Raw genomic sequence first — 21,700 nt, 5'->3', positions numbered from 1 at the left:
TTAACATATTTTTTAATGAAACTGACATAAAGGACTTATTCGCAAAATGTTATCATTCGCTTTGCTCAATATTTGTCTAATAGTAAACGATTTAATTTCAACGACAACGAACCTTAGGGCAATACCCAATCTCTGTGATTTATATCGTATATAGGCTGCTGCTGCTGATGCTGCTGCTGATGCTGCTGCTGCTGATGCTGCTGCTTAATGATGATTAATGATGATGATGATGATTAGTTCGATATTTGATTAAATGGACGTACTTATTGAAAACCTAGAAGAGAGCTGTCCTTCTGTATCTGAACAGTGATTGAACAAATGGTGCAAATGTGTGATTTTGTTTTTGAGCAACTCATGAACACTTAATGAATAAATATATATCCATATAGACATACTGTCTGCTTTTATTACATGTTGACGTGGTGTGCTGCCACACCGTTGGATTTAAATATGTGAAAAAAACACATCTGACAATTATGAGCTATGTTAGTTTTTTTTCTGTTTATATCCAACATCTTATTTATATCTAAATTTTTTTTGTAAAAGTCTGCCTGTTTGATTGCTATTATTTTAGCACTATCGAAAGCCTGATTTGTACCTATACTTTTTCATCGAACACCTGATGCGTAGCCGTGCTGTTGTTTCTGTAAGACTTTGCTCATTGGACGAACTATTCATTTGGTCTTTGATCTCAAGAGCACTGATACACATATGTATATACTCGTATACGTTTTTATTCGAACATTTGAGGAAAATACGATGCATAAATACACGGTTTGATTTTAATCTCTGTTCAACACCTGGTATAAAGCTTATTAATATTTTTACTTGATCATCTGAAAACACTAGGTTCATAGCTTTGAATCATATTGGAATAGACCGTGACGATCTTGTGTCCTACAGATAACTGCACAGACATAAATTCTGATACAAACTTAAGCTGCACGAAATTCAGAAAGGTTTATAACAATATAGTTCTTAATCCTTATTATTATGGTCATAGGAATGATTTGAAGTACTTTTGTTCTATTTTAGATATAAAAAAGAATAATCCAGCTCCATGCAATATGTCGTTAAATTTCATTAATTGATTTGTATGTTTATTAGATGTTAAGAGGTCTGTATTATTTTTCGCCTCCCTTATGGTTTTAATTCGCAGGTGTATCATCGTTTTGATCGACTGCTTAATTATCCCCTGCATCTACATGGGTTTCGGCTGGAGCAGCGATTGGTGTGTCGTCTGGTTTGTCTTCTGGTTTGTCGTCGGCTGGTTTGTCGCTTGGTTTGTCGACTGGTTTGTCTTCTGGTTTGTCGGCCGGTTCGTCGGCTGGTTTGTCGCTTGGTTTGTCGACTGGTTTGTCTTCTGGTTTATCGGCCGGTTTGTCAGCTGGTTTGTCGGCTGTTTTGTCGGCTGGTTTGTCGGCTGGTTTGTCAACATTGTCTGCATCTTTTTCTTTTCCACCTTCAGCTTTCTTTTCACAATGTACAGTCACCTTTTTACATTTTTCTTCCGTGTGAAATTTATTTTTTCCATGTAAACATGCTGAAAGTGAATTAACATAACGATTCGATTATAAGGATATCTGATTTTCTTATTATGATTAACATCATTTACAATTACTTTGAAAAATACCATTGTAAGATTACACACTCCAAAGAAAAATATTTAAAAACGTATGAATTATTCGACATCTGAATTTCACTTTATCATATTAACTTAACATTGTACAATTGTCGTGCAATATTTTTACCGATATTTTCCATATTCTTATAATCGACAACTACTTTTCCATTTATTTATAAATAATGTGTATTTTAAATTTAAAATAAAAAAAAATAAGAAAATTAGTCAAAATAATGAAATTTCCATAGAGAATAGACAATAACGAAGGAATGATACGTTTGAACAAAAAAGCATAATATGGCGCGATAAATTAAGACAAAACCATGTTCATGTAGTTTGTTTCAGCCCTTAACCACACACCCCTTAAAAAATAAAATAGGGTAGGTAGGTCTCGGCAAAACCGTGTTCATTATATCGTTTACAATACACGCGCTTTTCCGATTTCAATAATGATGTTCAATAACAGAATTCTTTCAATTTATGCAACATTATTTATGAAATAATGTTATTTAACTAATACGATAGAGTGAATACAAACTAACGAAGACTCAAACTGATATGCAAAAGTAAACGTCATTGGCACGAACAATTTGGGTAAGTCTTGTTAGTGGAATCAAACAACAGTATATATTGTGTATTAAATAAGCTTTATGCAGTTGAAGTGCGGGTGTCTTTTTGAAATGTGTACGTAGTCCCGTATAAAAGTACGCGCTGTGCACATACGCGATTTCTCACATTTATAATGGAATGGCATAATCGGCGGAACGAAGCACGTTCTTAGCGTTAATAGAAGCATTTGAAAAAACTGACTGGCCGATTGGTAAACGAATAATGATTTAACTCAGATGTTACCGTTGCACCGTTTCAAATCACCCATAGAAGTATATTTAGTTTAATTGCATTTATATGTGTTACGTAGTGTTTTCACTCAATGCCATAAATGTGCTAATAAATCTATTCAAAATACACAATTATCACTGATGTATAATTGTTTTGAAAGTCATAACATTTTCATTAACATCTGAAAATAACGGACATCGATCATGTTTTTATAGCCTCAACATACCTATAGTTTACACAAGTATTTTGATAACTTCAAGCTTATTCTATAAATTCCATGCTTATTGAAAACTTACTGCCTTCTTCCGTTTCAACACATCCTCTACCGTCAAAATAATACGTGAAAACGTGTTTTCCGTTGCATTTCTTAACCAGGTGAGGTTTGCCGATCTCCTCACACTCTGCAAAATAGTAAAAGCTTGCATCTATAGTTGTCCACGGATTTGGATTTGATCAATAAAATATAACTAAAGACTAAACAACGAACATTGGTAGCTCTAAATACAAGAAGAAGGATTCCTCAAATTAAATATCTCTGTGGGTATTTTGAGCATGTCTGTAAACTTACTGACTACTGTTAGATAGTTGGATTAGGTTTATGCACCACTGATGCAGACGAATTTTGATACTTTTTATAGTCAAACAATATTTCGTTTTAAACCGTTTCATCTCAAACCGGATAAATATATACCACGTGGGAAAATAAGTCTTTGAAAAAATGTTGGAATATTATTTAAGAAACATAATTTTCGATTTCGAACCTGACTGGTTACATACGCACATCAGGTTAAACGTGTCTATTTATAGAAAAAGAACAAACAAAGGCAAACATATTTCGATTTTTACATAATGATGTAACATACTTTTAATAACTATGTTTATTGATTTTTTAAATAATAATGCGAATTATTATAACTTAATTTTTCTGAAAGTTATGATATTGAATTTTGTTTGTTGTTGATTATATCACAACAATAAACATACCTTTCGCAGTCCACGGATGATGTAGGGCCCCATACCCTGTCATCATCACAGCCGAAACAACAGAGAGCACCACAAACATCCGCATCATTACTGGTCCTAGATCATTTGGGATAGTGTACTAAGGGCAAGCCCACTCAGAGTTTTTATAGTGGCGGTCGTGTCTTACGTGGCATTAACCTTTATACTGGTTTCATCCGGTGTCGATTAATTTATGATTTTCTGTACAATTGATTAAGCACTAGCAAAGCATCATTATTTGCTTTTCAGGTTTTAAACGAGTTTATATGAAGAATACATTCCTATTTTGCATATCAATCCATTTGTAACATGTTCAAATCAACGTTTGACTAGTTTTACATTTATGTAACAACATCATCGACCCAACAGATATAATCAAAGAACTATTTTTTTCAAGAAAAACTACACCATATGGCCTCAGTAACACGCTTGTTCTTATGTCGTTGGTACGCTTGATCGCATTAATCTGATTGACTAAATAATAGCAATTGTAATCCCATCCAGAATCAAGATAGGTCTGTTCGCTAGCAAAGTTTGTCAGACTCTGCGTTACGTGGTTCCTATAACGACAATAATTGTTTATTGAAATAACACAAAGAAATATTATTTATCAAAATTAGTTTTTAAATATATTGAATGTGTTAACAATAATTACTATAGAAAAGTTCCAATAAGATTTAGACTAAGCGCACACTCAGTAGAAGTTGAAGCTGGTAGATTCAATAAGATTTCTAGAGAAACAAGAAAAAAATAGTATGTAGTAAAATGTAAAAGTAACATGGTTGAATCAGAATATCATGTCTTATGTATATGTATGTGTTGTCGCGATTAAATAGTTTAGAATAAAGCTAAAATGTCCAGTACTAACAATAGAGGATTAAGAATTATTTATAAATGTGTGTACACTACTGTAAACAAAATGATTACCAAGCTAGTTACCTTTTTACTGTTGAAAACATACACTAATCTTCAATTCGGAAACGTAAGGAGCTTTAAAACTTATGACATGGTGCTGTTTTGAACCAAATAATCGCATTCATTTGGAAACGTTAGAAACTTAAACAGTTGTTTTGACAATCAAAGCAGCGGATCGCTTATTTAAAAGAATTAAAAATTGCTTTTAACACTTTCAATTTGTAGCACCATTATGACCATTGGTTTATTGCTGACCTACTAGATATTTTCGCATTTACCAGAAGAGCTGGAGGCCTTGGAATTGACACTTAGAGCTGAGGATGGCACCAATGCATTATAGATTATTCGACAGGCGAATCGCAATATTATACCCACATTACTGTGTTGTTTAACGTATGTATAAAACGACTGTTGCAACGATAACTATCATGACTCCGTATCATATGAATTGGGCAGATTCATGCATTGAAATGCCCTTCAAACTATGTGTATTATGATTGGTTGATTATATGGTTACCACGAGTTAGTTATCTCGATTATAAATGTAAGATAAATGATATACACAACTAATTAAGTCGCTCCCACGAGTAAGCTATGTCATTACCACTACTTAGGTACTTGTTACCACGAAATAATTAATCGCTCCAACGAGTTAGTTATCTTATTTTTTTATTGCAGCTCTTTTCTAACATTATTTCATGTATTAATGAGTTCGAAAGATAACCATATAGGCAATGATCTTTTAAATATTGTTAAATATGTCAAAGAAATATGCTTTACACAATATGAATCGCTTTGCGAATGTAGCATTGGTATGTTGTACATAAGCAAGTCCAAAATCGAATTGCTCAATCAAACGTCCGAAAGTACTAATGTATTGTTTCAAACGAGAACGCTTTTTACTTTAAAATTACAAATCGAAGTTGTGGCATTTACTGCATTTTATAATAATTTAGTTGTTGATGTATGCAATGTAAGGAACATCCGATCGAATTAAGGCGCCGACAGTTATATAGAGTTGTCTTTTTTGTTATCAATAACAACGATATAAGTTAAAATAATTCAAGGCATAATCGTTATTATTCTTTGTAAGGATTACCTGAATGAAAAAACATACTAAACTAAATTAACATATGTGAAAACACGCCCACAAAGAACAACATGGTAATGCACCTTATGAGAACTCAAAATGTAGAAATGGACATCTAAAGCATGTTATATACTATTGTTAAATTGTCACATCCTTTTCTTAGCACTTCCTCCATATCATTGGCTTGCATGTTAAGGAAATGCAAATACATATAGAAGATCGACCAAAAAAGGCATTTTTGGTGACACTACATGTTCTATGTCGTGAAAGCAACTATTCGATGTACACATATATATATATATATATATATATATATATATATTCATATTTGCTGATTTGTACTACATGGCTATATTTACTATTAAAATAAGGCTCAATAATTGAGCAAACAACATGACAAGTCTCCTCATCTCATTGATTTCTGCAACATTAAAAGAAACGCCCGGACCATGTCGATACCTCGCAAGTATAAATGTTCTGTTTGCATATTAAAAAAGAAGTTGAGTGGCTCTGCAATTGATCCAAATTAGTTCATGCACACAATTGTGGTGTGTGATTAGCTAGACAGGCTTTCGTTGTTCAAAACGTTAACTGAAATTTATGTTTAGTGCCTTTTAAGACTCAAACACATTCAATTATAAAAGCCTTGTTATTATCAAACATTTTCAAATTAATTGAACCAACGAATGTGCTTACAATTAAAAGATATTAAAGAGTTATTAATAAAGTCATGCATGACTTGATCCAAAACTAAACGGCGTTAGCTTAAATGTTCGTTAAAGGTATTTAGCAACCAGACATTGTACTAAACGAAGATCAACGCAGGATATTGCCTCGTTAGAAACTTGTCCTGTTTCTCACAGTGACGTGGGAATGGTTATGTTTAAATTGCGAATAATTTTTAACTTGGGATGTTTGTTATTGTACTTATTTCGTCAAAAACAGCCAAAGAAATAGTAGATAAATGCGCAACAAAACTGACATGACCCGTGTGGAAAATTAAATTATATATATATACTTATACATACACAAACACACACACACACACGCGCACACACACACACGCACGCACGCAAGCACGCACGCACACACACACACACACACACACTCACACACACACACACACACACACACACACACACACACACACTCACACACGCACGCACCCACATCCGCAAACACACACTATTACTTATTATATATTTGATTTGGTATTTTCCATTTTGAGTTATTTCTAATAATTGTATGCTATGAACTGCATCAGTTTTAGGAAACGGGGTATGCGTTTTACCCTCACCAAACTCCTCAACCCCCCAAACAAACAAAAACACACACACAATCAAATAAATAAAACAAGAGATTGCCAAGCAATATTGTCGCCTACCGGTGAAACTCCACCATTGTCAGTATTTTTTTTATATATATTTGTTACCATAGCAACCAGAATTCTGGATGTAGTAACGAAATGAAATGACGTGCATACTCTTCATATTGCCATCTATCCATGTTTCAAGTTTCATAAAAAAATATGAAGAACTTTTAAAGTTATCGCAGGATCTAGAAAAGTGTGACGGACTGACAGACTGACTGACACACGGAGCGCAAACCATAAGTCCCCTCCGGTTTCACCGGTAGAGGACAAAAACACACAGAACAAACAACAACACATCCTAAGCGGTAAACATGACACTAATTGTGTCCAATGTGATATCTTACAACAGAGTGTGATATTTGCTAAATTGGCGTGATTTTAATCCATAACCTTTGTTCAGTTAAGACCAATCTTTCCTACATTTACTTTAAAAATACTGTTATGCAATATCGAAATGTTTGAAATGACTAGGTTAGCAAAAACATATATCAACATGAACATTTGACATTTTTCTGTATATGTGCCATTGACTTTTCCCACTTTTTGAGTCATATACATCACAATTATTGACCATTTTCAATAAACAAAATATCATCATATTCCTTAGTCTCGTTGTTTTTGTATATAAAAAGTAAAAAGTATTTGTTAATTACATCTAAACTGCTTTTTTAGAAATAAATTGTTTTTACATTTTTTGTCGTGTTACTCTGCCAAGGACTGTCCCACGCCAGCGCTGAAAAAGGAGGAGGATTGGGCGTAGGGCTAGCTACCATACCCTGTTGAAACTGTATTGCTACAGAAACGCCAAACAGAATAACAACAGACAACGACCTTGGAGAAGGTGGACCTCCAGCTGGAGGACGTATCAGACGGTGAAATTCAGTGTCAACTGGAAGTCACCAGGCTGAAGACCATCATCTCCACCAGGACAACAACCACCATCGGTACATGGAATGTCCGAACCATGTACGAAACCGGAAAGAAAACACAAGAGGCCGCAGAGATGATGACGTTCAATCTCACCATCCTTAGGATCAGCGAATCAAGATGGGCTGGATCTGGGCTGAAGCAATTGACTTCCGTTGAGTTACAGTTGTTCCCGGGGAATGAGGAGGATGATGCAGCAGACACCCAGGGAATAGTCTTGATGATTTGCAAGTCGGCAACAGAGAGCGTTCATTGGTTGGAACCACGGATCATGACCGCCTCTTTCCTTACAAAGAAGAAGAGGATCAACGTGGACATAATCCAGTGTTATGCCCCGACGAACGAAAGTAAAGAGGACGAGAAGGACAAGTTTTACAAGAGACTGTCAACCATCATACAAGACAGACCAAAGAGAAACATCTTATCCTAGTGGGTGACTTCAACGCCAAGATCGGCAGTGACAACCGAGGATGTGAGGAGATCATGGGAAAGCAACGGTGAGGCAAAATGAACGACAACCGGGACGGATCTGTCAACCTGTGCGCCAAAGGTAACCTGGTCATCAGAGAAAGTGTTTTCCATCACAGAAGGATACACAAGAAAGACCTGACAACGGAGAACCTGATTGACCACCTGTGCATCGCAAGGAAGTTTCGTCGCTCTCTTCAGGATGTACGTGTGAAGCGTGGAGCAGACATGGCTTCGGTCCATTATCTCCTTGTCGCCCGATTGCAACTGAAGAGTTGGACAGGGGGGGGGGGGTACCCTTGAACGAGTTCAAGGTCACTCTCCCCAACAAGATCCAGGTCCTAGAGGAGCTGCTTGAAGAAGAGACGATAGACCAAAAGTGGCAGAATGTGAAAGAAGCATGAACTTCAACATGCTAAGAAGTATTGGGCTTTAAGTTTTACACCCACAAGGAGTGGATATCAGCAGAGACGCTTCAGTAAGTTGAGGACAGACGAAAATGGCAAGTGTAAACAACAATAGAACACGAGTCACAAAAAAGAAAGCACAAGAAGAGTACACCGAAGCAAATAGGAGCGTCAAGCAAAGTGTTAGATCAGACAAGCGGAACTACCTAGATACGCTTGCAACAGATGCGAAAGAGGCAGCCTATCAGAACAGAACTTAAGATATGTACTCTATAACCAAGTGATTAACAAAGACGTTTGTCAAGCCAGGGAGGCCAGTAAGGGACAAACATGGAGGAGTAATAACAGATGACGAAGGGCAGAAGGTCGATTGAGCACTTCCAGGAGCTACTCAACAGGCAAGCTCCTGCGAACCCACCGGAGATTCCGCCAGCTATAAGCGATCTGCAAATCTAGTGCTGCACTCCCACATCCCACAACAGGAGAGATCAGCAGCGCCATCAAGCAAGTGAAGAACGGAAAATCTGGAGTACCAGACGGCACACCCGCAGAAGCGCTTATGGCTGACGTGAAGACAAGTGTTGAGCTACTACACCCGCTTTTCAGCAAGATATGGGAATCAGAAAAAAAATCCTATAGAGTGGAAAGAGGGTTACCTCATCAAGCACCCCAAGAAAGGCGACCTCAGTTCTTGCTCCAACTACCGAAGAATCACACTGTTGTCCATCCCAGCAAAATGTTTAATCGCATCCTGCTGAACCGAATGAAAGACGCAGTAGTCCCGCATCTCCGTGACCGGCTTTCAAAAGGAGAGATCGTGTACGGATCAGATCGCATACCATCGCATTATTCTTGAACAATCCCTGGAGTGGAATTCGCCGTTTATGTCACCTTCGTTGACTATGAAAAGGCGTTCGACAGTGTTGACTTGAGTCCCTCTGGAGACTTCTGAGACACTACGGAGTGCCAGGAAAGATCATAAACATCATCAGGAAGTGTAATTAAGAAATGACCTGCGGATCTGTCATGGCTGAATGCTCAGGGACGCATTTGAAGTAAGATACGGAGTGAGGCAGGGCTGCTTACTCTCACCTTTACCTTCTCCTGCTGGTCATAGACTGGGTAAGGAAGACATCGACGGAGCAGAAGCGGAATTGAATTCAGCGGACACTCTGGACAAACATGGTAGCGGACAACTCTGCTAGACTGGGCCTCACCATCAACAGAGGGAAGAGAAAAGTGTTCGGGACCAGCGCATCCAACAACACACCCATCACAGTACAAGGCGAGGAGCTGGAGGAGGTGGAAAGCTTCACCATTTCGGCAGACTTCTGGACAACCAGGGAGGAACGTATGCAAATATCAGAACTCGCATCGGTAAAGCACGAACAGCCTTCCATCAGCTAAAGAACATCTGAGGATCTAGCGAAATTGGCGTCACCACCAAGATTAGGCTCTTCAATACTATCGTGAAGCAACTACTCCTTAAGGAGCAGAGATCTGGAGAACCACTGTCACCACCATAAAGAAAATACAGGTCCTCATCAAAACATCTGCCTCATGAAGATCCTCAAGATCTGCTGGAAATACAAGATCTCAAACGAAGAGTAATGGAGAAGAACAAAGCAGCGGCCAGTTGAAGAAGACATCCTGCAGAGACGTTGGCGGTGGATAGGCTACACCCTTTGCAAGCCTGCATCCAGTACGACAAGGCAATCTTTCATATGGAACCTCCAAGGGAAAAAAAGAGAGGGCGACGCAGATACACCTGGCGACGGGACATGGAATCAGATGCTAAGCAGACGGTCTAAACATGGGGGCAGCCTGTGAGACTCGCCCAGAACCGAGACGCCCTGATGAAGCTGGTTGGCGGCCTATGTAATAATATGTAATGAATTTTTATCTGCAATAAAAGATGAGAACACCGTTGACATTATGTGATGTTTGCATTATGTGGAAACACGCTATTGTCAAGGTTTTCGGGCAGCCATCTTGGATATAGACCCTCTGGGCAGGCATTGTTTTGTGGGATGTTTTGTTTCTTTTGCCCCAAAACAAGGTAAACCATCGTCAGCTTAGATAGATGAAACCTTCCAGTCATGCACCGTGTTTCCATGTTTCTTATAGCACTTAGCACATAAACACTCAAAATCAACGACAATTTTGTACAATATTTTGAAAAAATAAAGTAAACACATAAAAAAATTCAATGTTCTGTATAGCAATAGCCAACATTGAACGCTAGATGTGGTCTTGTAACATAGATTTAACAAGATACAAGATGCTCTTTTTAGATTTTTTGCAGGACAATGTATTCAAAATGAACATGTTAATGTACGAAGTTATTGTTCCTAAGTCGTATGAATAGATATCGTTTCGGGAAAATAAAATTGAATATATTATGCCACAAAAACAAATAAAAACTAGAATTTTGTATCTCGTTAAATCTTTGTTACACGATCACATCTAGCGTTGATTTTTTTTATTTTTTTTGCTATTAGGAACATTGATTTTTGTTATTTATTGACATTATTGTTTTAATATTTACGAAATTGGCGTTTATTATGAGGGAGTATGTGCTTTAAAATATCACAGTAATGAATCATATTTGAATTCAATACTATATTGTTATATTCCTAAGCCACTTAGTTGTGCATACTAAGTACTAAGGATGGGGTGATTATTTCTTAACTCCTTTTCATATACGAGTTTAAACACGTCATAAAAAAACTAGTTTTTTTAATGTTGTTCGTGTTTTTTTTATTATTCTGTTTCATTGATTGTATTATATTTTACACTAAAACCCACCCCCGGTAATTTTTTATAATAATAATTATATGTTATCAATGGCTTCAATTTAAAAGTTGACCAAAATCGCGGAAAGTATGTGCTGTTTGTGTCCTTTGTGAAACAAAGTTTTTTTTAAGGTTTTATGTCGGCCCTCTTCACAGGCATATTGGGTTTTGATCCAGTTGGAAAACACTGTTTCGAGGAACAGAGATTTCCTTTCACCCATGACGATAAAGAACATCAATAGCGAACCGAAAAAAAAGACATAGTTGAGCCCCGTTCCCACTATAATATAAGTACATGCTCTAATATTCTAGTGCATTATTAGTAATGCTCATTTATTGAAAATATTTGAAAACGAAACATATTTTTTTAATATAACAATACTTATTGACACAACGAAATCGCGATCAATCTGAAACCAACATTATTAAAATTATATCACTGTCAACAGTATTTGCATATTTGTATGTTAACTGCCAGTTTCAAACACACCCACTCAACTTTCTTTAAATATATACTTTTATTTTACAAGATTCATTTTGTTCATCTAACATCAGACGTTTATATAATGAATATATATGACAGTGTTTTTAAAACAAATCGTTGATGTTAATTGGACTTCATGTTGTTATCCGATTCATTGGACTGAAGTAATTCTAAGGCTATTTAATATGATAACCAATTAATCGGTAACTATTGATGAACAGTATTGTCTCGCGGCAAATGAACTTATCGACTCAATTCGAACAAACATAATTGTTATCGAGGAAAGGATCGTTAAGTGTCGAGGATACAGTGTCATCCAATAATCAATTCTTCTACAATCCTAAAACTAAAGTGAAATATTTAACCATACTGTTAAAACCTTCATGATAGCAAGCGGTTTTAAGGTGAAACATTGAAAAAGGACATAGTTACTAATAGGTAAATACCCTGATTATTGCAAGACATAATGGCACATTGTCTCCTTGTTTTTATTTGGAATTTAATATTAACTATTTTAACCAAAAAGGAAATAAACTGCGTTACACTTCCCGAGGTCGAGAACTTGTACGAACGAATCTTCAATGGATATGACAAACGCGTATTCCCTTTATTAAACCAATCAGAAACCGTGATCGTATCAGTGGATGTATTAGTTGTAAGCATTAATAAATTCGATGAGATTTCGGGGAATATAGACATTACAGTGGCATTCAAACTGATTTGGCAGGAACAGCGTCTTACATGGATTCCGTCGGACTTTGGAGGCAAAACGTCAATATTAATCGACCCACAGGATATTTGGAGACCGCAGTTGTTGTTACGTCAATCTTTCGACTCAGTACAAGATATTGGGAATACACCACTGTTGATTAGACTGTTTTTTAATAGCAGCGTGTATTGGTTCCCAGCTACTGTGATGTCAGTATCGTGTACTGTTGACGTTACGTACTTTCCATTCGACATCCAAATTTGCAACATTACCATAGTCGGATGGGTATACAGGAACGACGAAATCGTTCTTTCGGTTTCTAGTAGCACCATAGACAAATCATTCTATATTGAAAACACTCAGTGGGACCTTCTTAATGACAGCAGTCTTCAAAATCAAACTACAACTGATATTGCGCCGTCGTTTACCATTCAACTGAAACTAAAACGCAAGAGCGAGTTCTTTGTGTTGTATATCATTATACCCTTAATTTTCCTGGGGCTTATCAATAACATAGTTTTCTCGATGCCTGTTGCGTCAGGGGAACGCATGTCAGTGGCTGTGACCATTTTTCTCTCATTCGTCGTTTATCTAGAGATGATAAACAACAACGTGCCAGAAAGCTCTAATCCTGTTGCATACATCTACGTATATGTTCTTTTTCTTCTTGCATACAGCTGTGTCATCTTGTTGGCATGCCTCGTATCGTTACGCATTTATGACAAGGCTGAACCGGTACCAGAGAAGCTTAAAGCGGTTATAAAGTGGTTACGCTTTAGATGCATGTGGCGTAAAACTTGTTCTGTCGTTCCGACGAGTAAAGAAAATAAAGAAGAAATACATGAGGTATCTGAATCGCCACATGAAGATTTTTACGATGAAAACGGTGATAAAGCGATCGAAGCAGTTACTATTGTCAATGACATAACCTGGGAACTAGTTGGGAAAACATACGACATGTACGTACCTATCATTCTCTACATGTGTTTTGCTGTAATGACTGGTCAAACCTTTCTGAATTTATATACCAATTCGTCATTTTTGCGCTAATGAGGACCATATGTCAAACAAAAAAGATGTGCGTATACATATATAATATATGTCTGAGTGCTTTTGGGGTTTGGTTTTATTTTACTCTAAAAGTTCATAATTGTATTACCATTTAATACAGCTGTATATAAAGAGAAATAACAAGATTGAAATAAGTAAAAGAAATGAAAATATAGAACATTATACGAAACAAAGTAGCATATCAAAGGTACAATAAGATATGAGAGGAAACTGCTTTTTAATGTAATCTGAAATAGTTCATTTCATCGCAACGAATTCACGAGGACGGGATGTGGATTCATCAGATCCGAGCTTTCAACCCAGATAACAGTATGCATAAATTGCAATTACTTCCACATGCTTTCTTGTAAACAAAATATCTGTCAAGAAAATTATATTACATGAAAATCCTTCATGACATGAAAGAGTTTTCTATAAAATCGATCACTTTCATTTGTGTTTAGTTTCTAAACGGACAAATGGATCTGTTAATAGATATTGATCATGCGAGCCTTCCGACAATAAGTTTGGTTTGTGGTAATAATGATTGACTAAACCATCGAGCACGCACTAAAGTAATTAATATTACATTCAGATCATTCATATGACATGTTTCGTTTGTTAACAAATATTAAGCATATCAGAGAAGGTATGTTATTGAGTATTTATTACGAATCTATAAGTTCGACGACATTTTGTGATACAAAGACACAATAGTGGCATAACTTTTACGTCAGGTGAACGAATGTCTACGACAGTGATAATGTTCTTGTTATTCGTCGCGTACAAAGAAATGAGAAACAAAAACATTCCAAAAAGCTCGCATCCTGTCGCACACATCTACGTTAACGTCCTGCTTGCTAACAGCTGTTTCACCTTTTTGGCATACCACGTTTCACACCGTATTGATACAAAAGAAGGCCTTGTTCAACGAAAAGCTTACGCTTTTGATGAGTGTTGCAGAAAAAATATACGGTATCTGAATTGCCTCTGGAATATTGTGGAAGCAGTAAGATTCCCAAGACTGTTTGTGTTTGTCAGAGTTTATTAACAGGCCATCTCCGAGTCTTCACGACTACCTTATGTGCTGACCTGTACCAAGACTGTAATGTAATCTTAGGCATTAAATAAAAACTTGTTGGGAAACATACGACTTGTATATGTCTGACATTCTGAACATGTCGTTTGTTATCTGACTTGACAACTCTTCATGCATTTTATACACAGTTTGTTTTTAAATGGCATATATGACCCCTTCGATAACAGATTATAGATGTGTTTTATTAAATTGCGTTCATTTATACCGTAACGGTTATTATATATGTATTTTCTTTCTATGCTCGTTGTTGTGTTATCGACTGGTAAAAATAATAATGAATAATCTAGGTCGACAATTGATTGTAGTTCAAATTGATGATATTCTTTTTCCTTTATTAAATGTACATATACGCGCATGGTTCGTTTATGTTTAGACTTCCGTCTTTTAGATATGCGTCATCGCCCAGTAAATATACCTTGGCAAGGCAGTGTTTCGTTTTACGACAAATAAAAGACACTACAACGATGGTCTACAAATAAGTGCAATCTTCCCAAAATTATAGTAAAATTGTAATTTCCGTTGTTTTGCCGAATGTTACAGAATGGATGAAAATTCGCTGTCGATGACTTATTCAGGTGGAAAACACACGCGTTATTGGAATGGAAATATTCTGCTTAGAACACGCGCGCATGAAAATTAATTGGCTTAAGTTCGTATCGCACAATGTTGAATTCAATGAAAGCTGAATATTGTAGGTGCTACAGAAAATTGAAGCGGATGGCATTTTACTAAACGGTTATGTTAAAAAATGTGAAAATGTGCGGCAAATCATAAATTTCATAAATTTCCTAGTACATTAACAGCATTTTACATGAAAAATTTAGCTAAACATACGTTCCTGTAAATGGTATGGTTCGGATTAAACATGTGATTCTTTCAAGGTTTTTCTTCCATATAAGCACGTTACGGTCTGAGAGAATAGTTGGACAAATTCAGCTAAAATTGAATAACAAATGTCGTTCTACAAAATAAGTGGAACATAAATTAAGATCGGCTTTACCAGCAGGAAAGAAAGCTATTCTTGACTCAGGTCATTCATTTATGGATAATAATCAATATATATTTATGTTTAAACAATTGGCAACCTTGTGGTAGTTAAATAAGTCTTAATTGGTATTCATGTATGTTTCTGAACCATATCAATAACTCAATCGATTCACCATGTGTTCTGACAGACGTACGAGAATGCAATTAATTTCCACATTGTTGTAAACACAGACTTATTTCAAGGGAATTGAATAACATGAATATCCTAATTAATACGAAAAGCGTTTAACAAAATCGACCATTCAAATATATCTTAGTTGCTAACCAGACTAATGTATTTGTTAATTACTATCGATCATGTGGGCTCTTGTTATTCGCATTGCTAATGGAGCAAATCATGAAAGCAAAGTAACGAAGGTAGGTAACATAAATAAAGATTATCTTTCAAATTCTTTATCGCAGATGTTTCTGTTATATAACAGTTGTGAAGGAAAACAGTGATATGTATACATATTGCAAAAATTAAATTAGTAGTATTTTTCGGTACTTTTAATCAAATACTATCAGTCAGTTTTATTTAACACTCGTATAGTCTTATTCAATTATTACGCCAAATATATTTTAGTGTGATAATCATCACGCAGACGGGCTGATGGCTTTTACTAACTGTTTTCAATTAATTAAGTTCTACATGTAAAAAGCAAAATTTTAAAATATGTCACAGTCAAAAAGAACGCTTTAATTATAACATAACATAACATAATTATAAATTATTAATAATAAAGATTACATAACACGTTATTTATTTTGCGTAAAACGAAGCCGTGTGTGGATAGATGTCTTATATCACATTCACCATTTAACGTTTGTCAGTCAGAAACCAGGTATCGTGCTCATCACTGTTCAGCTATTAAAACATATAATACCGTTAAGTACTTGATGTTTCCAACAATATTTGTTTCCAATTTAATTCTTTTTCACCAAGAAGGTTTTGCCATTTAGTTTGAGCTTTAGATATCTCGGCATGGTTTTTAATTTGAAGTGTATAAAATATTTTGTTTGTTTTGTTTTGTTTTGCAATTATGTTTTCTACGAAAGTTTGTGAGTACATGGTGTGTTATTTGTATTGATAACAGTTTTTATATGTATGGGTATACTTTTGATCAATGTGTAGTACCACGAAAGAAACTATCGCCAATTATGAAAGAAATGCCGATCAATGCAAGCAATAATATTATATCTAAACCGTTATGAATTATGTCAAAACCATTTATTAAATATTTGTAACTATCAAACAAGCACTTTTTATTTTGGCGTGTTTATGCCGAAACTTTTTTAAATATAAGAAACATAAGGAAAATGAATTGGGGAAACTGATACTTTTAATGTTACATATTGTTCGCGAGTATGCCTTACTGTGCATTCTATTTATTTGTGTTTAGAAATGTACTTTTTGACTCGGACTTAAATATATGAACAACGATTTTCTGTTCCAATGCGTATTTATTGAACTTGGAACACAAAGCATTAACACAAAGAGATTAATATACACCAGTCTCAAATGTTATCATTGTGTCAATCATTTTAGTAAAGTTAGTACTGGTGGCGTTTCGCATGCATACAACTTTCATCATCATCACCCCCAACAACTGCGAGCACCATGAAGATCCATAGGCTAACTTGTCTTCAAGCTACTTGCACATATTTCTAAGGAAAGTCAATAACTAAATCACAGGTGGTTAGCGTGTGGCTATGATATTAATTAGCGAAAACATCATTTTGAATGATAAATAATCATATTATAACGAAAAATTAAATTTTATGAAAAAAAATTCACTATCAAATATATATATAACAAGCTAATTTCTTAAAAGTTTACCCACTATTTGTAAAAAATATTGCAAGACATATACATTTCCAAAAAGGAAATTCATTTCTGCGTTGAATAAGACCAAGATCGTGAAAATCGCTGCACAATTGATGAAGATATGGCTGTTCAAAGCGATGCACCCCGTTTTGGGGTGATTTTGAGTTGCATACCTTGTTATATATATATATATATATATATATATATATATATATATATATATATATATATATATATATATATATATATATATATATATATATATATTATTTTTTTTGATAATGAATTTTATTTTTCAGAAAAGATAATTTTTCGTTATAATATGATTATTTATCATTCAAAATGATGTTTTTACTTATTAATATCATAGCAACACGCTAACCACCTGTGAACTAAATGCTGTGTCGTTGTATAATCATCTTGCGTTTCGCTTGCCGTTTACCAGTTTTGATGCGGTGAAAAACATGCTAGCGCTGTTACTTTTTTGCTTGATTTAGTTTGCTTTGTAATGTTTTGATGAAATGTAATATTTTTGTTGAGTGTGAACTCTTATCAGAATATAGAATTAGCTCTTATATAAGTCATGAGCTGTGATACAGAAACTTTGCTCGTGAAACGTCAACTTAAAAATTACAAAACCGACTACCGTGGTAATCATGGCGCTTAGTACTTCGGGGAACACAACATCATATGGACTTTATTATGAGATTTTGCTACGTTTGCTAAAGCTTTTTGACATGAATCTTACTGATTGAATCGATAAATATTTTATACCGTGCTGTAAACGGTTCAGGAACGGCTTATTTCTTAGCGGACAAACGCTATTAGAAGAGGACTAACGCTAACTTAAAATAGGATTATAGTCAACATAAATGCATTTGGATAAATAAGTTGTTGCTTCATATTTCCAAAATAAAGTTTGTTTGTATGTATAACTCAGCAAATATCATGATCAGCACAAGACTTTCAAGATATGACGGATGTAAACCAATGTTGTTTTACACTGCGCGGGCTTTCAGTTTTACTTCATTTGCATTATATAAGGAAAAAAGGACTATCGATGCGTAATAATAATTATCTGGGTGCTATGTCACCTTTCGGTGATCCACTCTAATTTTTAAATAATTTGAAACAAAAAAGCGTAATGAAACACACAAAACATACAAAGTGATAATGTATAAAAACAAATGTATTTAAACGGTCAATATACCGGGGTAATCGAGTTTCCCTATATTTGTCCAAACAGTAATGTTCTAAAACATGTTTCACAGGTATCTTAAATCCCGATTCAGTACTGATACAGGAAACCCCAATCACCTTAACACATAAGGTATACACGCATACAACGTTTAATATCAAAGTAAGAAAAGCTTATATTATTTTAAAAGATACACATACACAAAAAGAATGAAAAAAATATGTATAAACTGTCTCATAAATAATTGTACACATTGAGTGTTGTTTTTTCCGGGGGGGGGGGGGGATTGTTGATCAAGTGATTAAACTTTGGATACAATTAGAAATCATATTACAAATAATATACATATCAATATAAAGAAACAAATTGCTTCTCTTCAATTCGCGGAAACTAAATAAATTAGAAACAAATCAATTTTAAAATCAAGTTGGAAAAGGAATTTTGTTTAAAATTTAGAATTAATTATCTTATATCAAAAATAACATTGCAACAGAACTAGCTTTGATTGTACACAGTGTTCAATAATATTAATTTCCGTTTCCCTCTCATTGGTTACAACGCTTCACTTTGCGAAATACGCATTTTTGTCGTAAGCGATTAAAGACTCCGTACTAAGCGACTGAAGAGCAGTCTGTTTAATCGTTTTATTAATTTGGCTGGCAACTCGTAATTGTTTGTCTGGTTTCCAAGATGCTGTATTATTTGTCGGTTTTTTCTTGTGCTTATATACGTTTGGATGTGTCAACCGGTGTTTACTTGCGCTACCCTAGATGAGACCGAGAAGCTGTACGAGCACATCTCTAAGGGGTACGACAAACGTCTGTTGCCTATAGTTAACCAGTCAGAGGTTATAGTGGTAACGGTACAGGTTTCAGTGGTTAGCATTAACAAGTTTGATGAGATATCGGGAGATTTGGGCGTTACAGTGTTATTTCATATGACCTGGCGTGATGAACGTCTTACTTGAAATATATTGGACTTGCGTCTGTTTTAGTATCCCCACAAGATTTGTGGCGACCGCAGTTATATTTGCTTGAGTGTTTCGAAACAATTCAGGAAATTGAAACGTCTTTGTTGATTAGATTAGATTTTAATGGCAGCGTTCACTGGACACCGGCGCTGTGCTGTCAGTGTCATGTACTGTCGATGTGACGTATTTCCCATTCGACACAAAAACATGTAACATATCTGTTTCTGGACGGGCGTACTTAAGTAAGGAACTCGTTTTATCAGTTTCTAGAACAATTGTTGACCAAACATTTTTAAGCGACAATACACAGTGGATACTGATGAGTGACAGCACGGTTCAAAACAAATCTCTACAAAACTTTGCCACATCATTGTGTCCAACTTAACCTGAAACGAAGAAGTGAATTCCGTGTGGTGTATATAATCATTTCTATAACATTTCTGGGGCGCATGAACGGTATTGTGTTCTCGATGCTTGTTGGGTCAGTTGAACGTACATCTGTCGCTGTGATCATTTTCATGTCATTCGACGTTTATATAGAAATGATCAACAACAACGTACCAAAAAGCTCGAAAGCCTGAAATCTGAGAGTAAGACTACAATCAGATACAATCATATTAATAAAGATGTGATATTAAAAAACGGTAAAAAAATGTTAACTGACTGGAACTGAAAAAAGGAGAGCAAAATCTTTTTATATTCATCAAATATATAATGTTTTAATGTTTACAAATATATTAGACATTTTATTTTGTCCAGTTGTTCACACTGTGAAACCAGCATTCTTCATGTGATTATGAATAACATTTAGCAAACGGTATTCAGTACAAATTTTACATAGCTTTTAAGCTATTGGGTGAACTTTTGCGATTTTACTGCCGTCACACAGACAACTGCGACTATCGCAAAATGTGTAATCACGTGAAAATCAAGATGGCGACGTCCATGTTGAGACACGTATTTTTGGTCGTGTTATAACCATTATTGCTTTTGTAATTTTAACACTCCGCTCACTTTCGAGCCATATCAGTGAGAAAGTGATTAGCGTTTATTTTATACTAATTTTTGCTCTATACCTCGACTTTACTCGCAATGAAATTTCATAGCGGGATCACAAAATTACATCTACCGATAAAAACATTATCGGCGAGTAAAGTCGAGATTTTAAGCGAATATTAAAACGAAACATGTGCTTACAACTTGATTACTGATATGGCCGGAAAGTAAGCGGCATTTAAAAATTAAACAATAGTAATACATGGTATAAAACCGTAAACGGCAAAAAACGGTGGAATATTTAAAACTACAAAACAAATGCCTTTTGTATGCGTAAGTTGCATTAAGATGAGTAAAAAAAGGTCTTTAACCAACCAAAGCCACTGTGCACAGTCCTCCTTTAATGGTCAGATGATCGTATGAGCTTATGAAAACTTGATGACAAAAAATGTGATGTAATCAATATGTGACGCATGATTACTTTGCATTGAATAAGTGTTAAAAGTTTAAATACATTTCGCAAATCTGTAACTCAGCCAATATTTCCCTTTGTCACATTATGGTTAGAAATTGTAGATGGAATATGTGGGTTTAACTCATATAAGAAATATTGAAAATGTTATCAAAAGGGCTAGTAAACATGACAGTCACAAAGTGCAGATATGTACAAATAAGCTTATCGATTAGGGAGAGATTAATAAATAGTATAGTTGAAACAAGGCCGGGTATGTTTGTATTGGTCAAGCAAAAGTGTTTATACAGTAAAATCTCTCATCATAGGGTTTGATAAAGCTTGTAAATATTTGGGTGGTCTGTTTATCCCGTTCCCAGGGCTTCATTGATTCAGTATCTTTAGTAATCTAGCCAACCAGCAATAAGCACTATAGAACACTGACCAAT

At 35.2% G+C, this 21,700-nt stretch overlaps 1 protein-coding gene across 1 annotated transcript; it reads right to left on the bottom strand.

Moving 5' to 3' along the window:
* Window positions 1-724: 724 nt before the first annotated feature.
* Window positions 725-3,554, bottom strand: LOC127880044 (serine-rich 25 kDa antigen protein-like). Its single transcript, XM_052427268.1, has 3 exons — window positions 3,449-3,554; window positions 2,761-2,865; window positions 725-1,543 (listed from the first exon to the last, which is right to left on the bottom strand). Exons 1-3 carry the CDS (start codon window positions 3,534-3,536, stop codon window positions 1,185-1,187), a joined length of 552 nt encoding a protein of 183 aa, XP_052283228.1. The 5' UTR covers window positions 3,537-3,554; the 3' UTR covers window positions 725-1,184.
* Between the last annotated feature and the right edge of the window lie 18,146 nt (window positions 3,555-21,700).

Source organism: Dreissena polymorpha, chromosome 4, assembly GCF_020536995.1.
Source record: "Dreissena polymorpha isolate Duluth1 chromosome 4, UMN_Dpol_1.0, whole genome shotgun sequence".
Taxonomy (NCBI): Eukaryota; Metazoa; Mollusca; class Bivalvia; order Myida; family Dreissenidae; genus Dreissena; species Dreissena polymorpha.
This window is presented reverse-complemented; position numbering and strand designations above follow the sequence as displayed.

Bases quoted from the DNA above. Each gene is read 5' to 3' on its own strand.
- LOC127880044 (XM_052427268.1), bottom strand. From the start codon at position 3,536: ATGATGCGGATGTTTGTGGTGCTCTCTGTTGTTTCGGCTGTGATGATG. The intron at 2,866-3,448 runs GTATGTTTATTG...ACTATTTTGCAG, and splicing joins TCATCCGTGGACTGCGAAAG to AGTGTGAGGAGATCGGCAAA. The intron at 1,544-2,760 runs GTAAGTTTTCAA...ATTCACTTTCAG, and splicing joins TGTTGAAACGGAAGAAGGCA to CATGTTTACATGGAAAAAAT.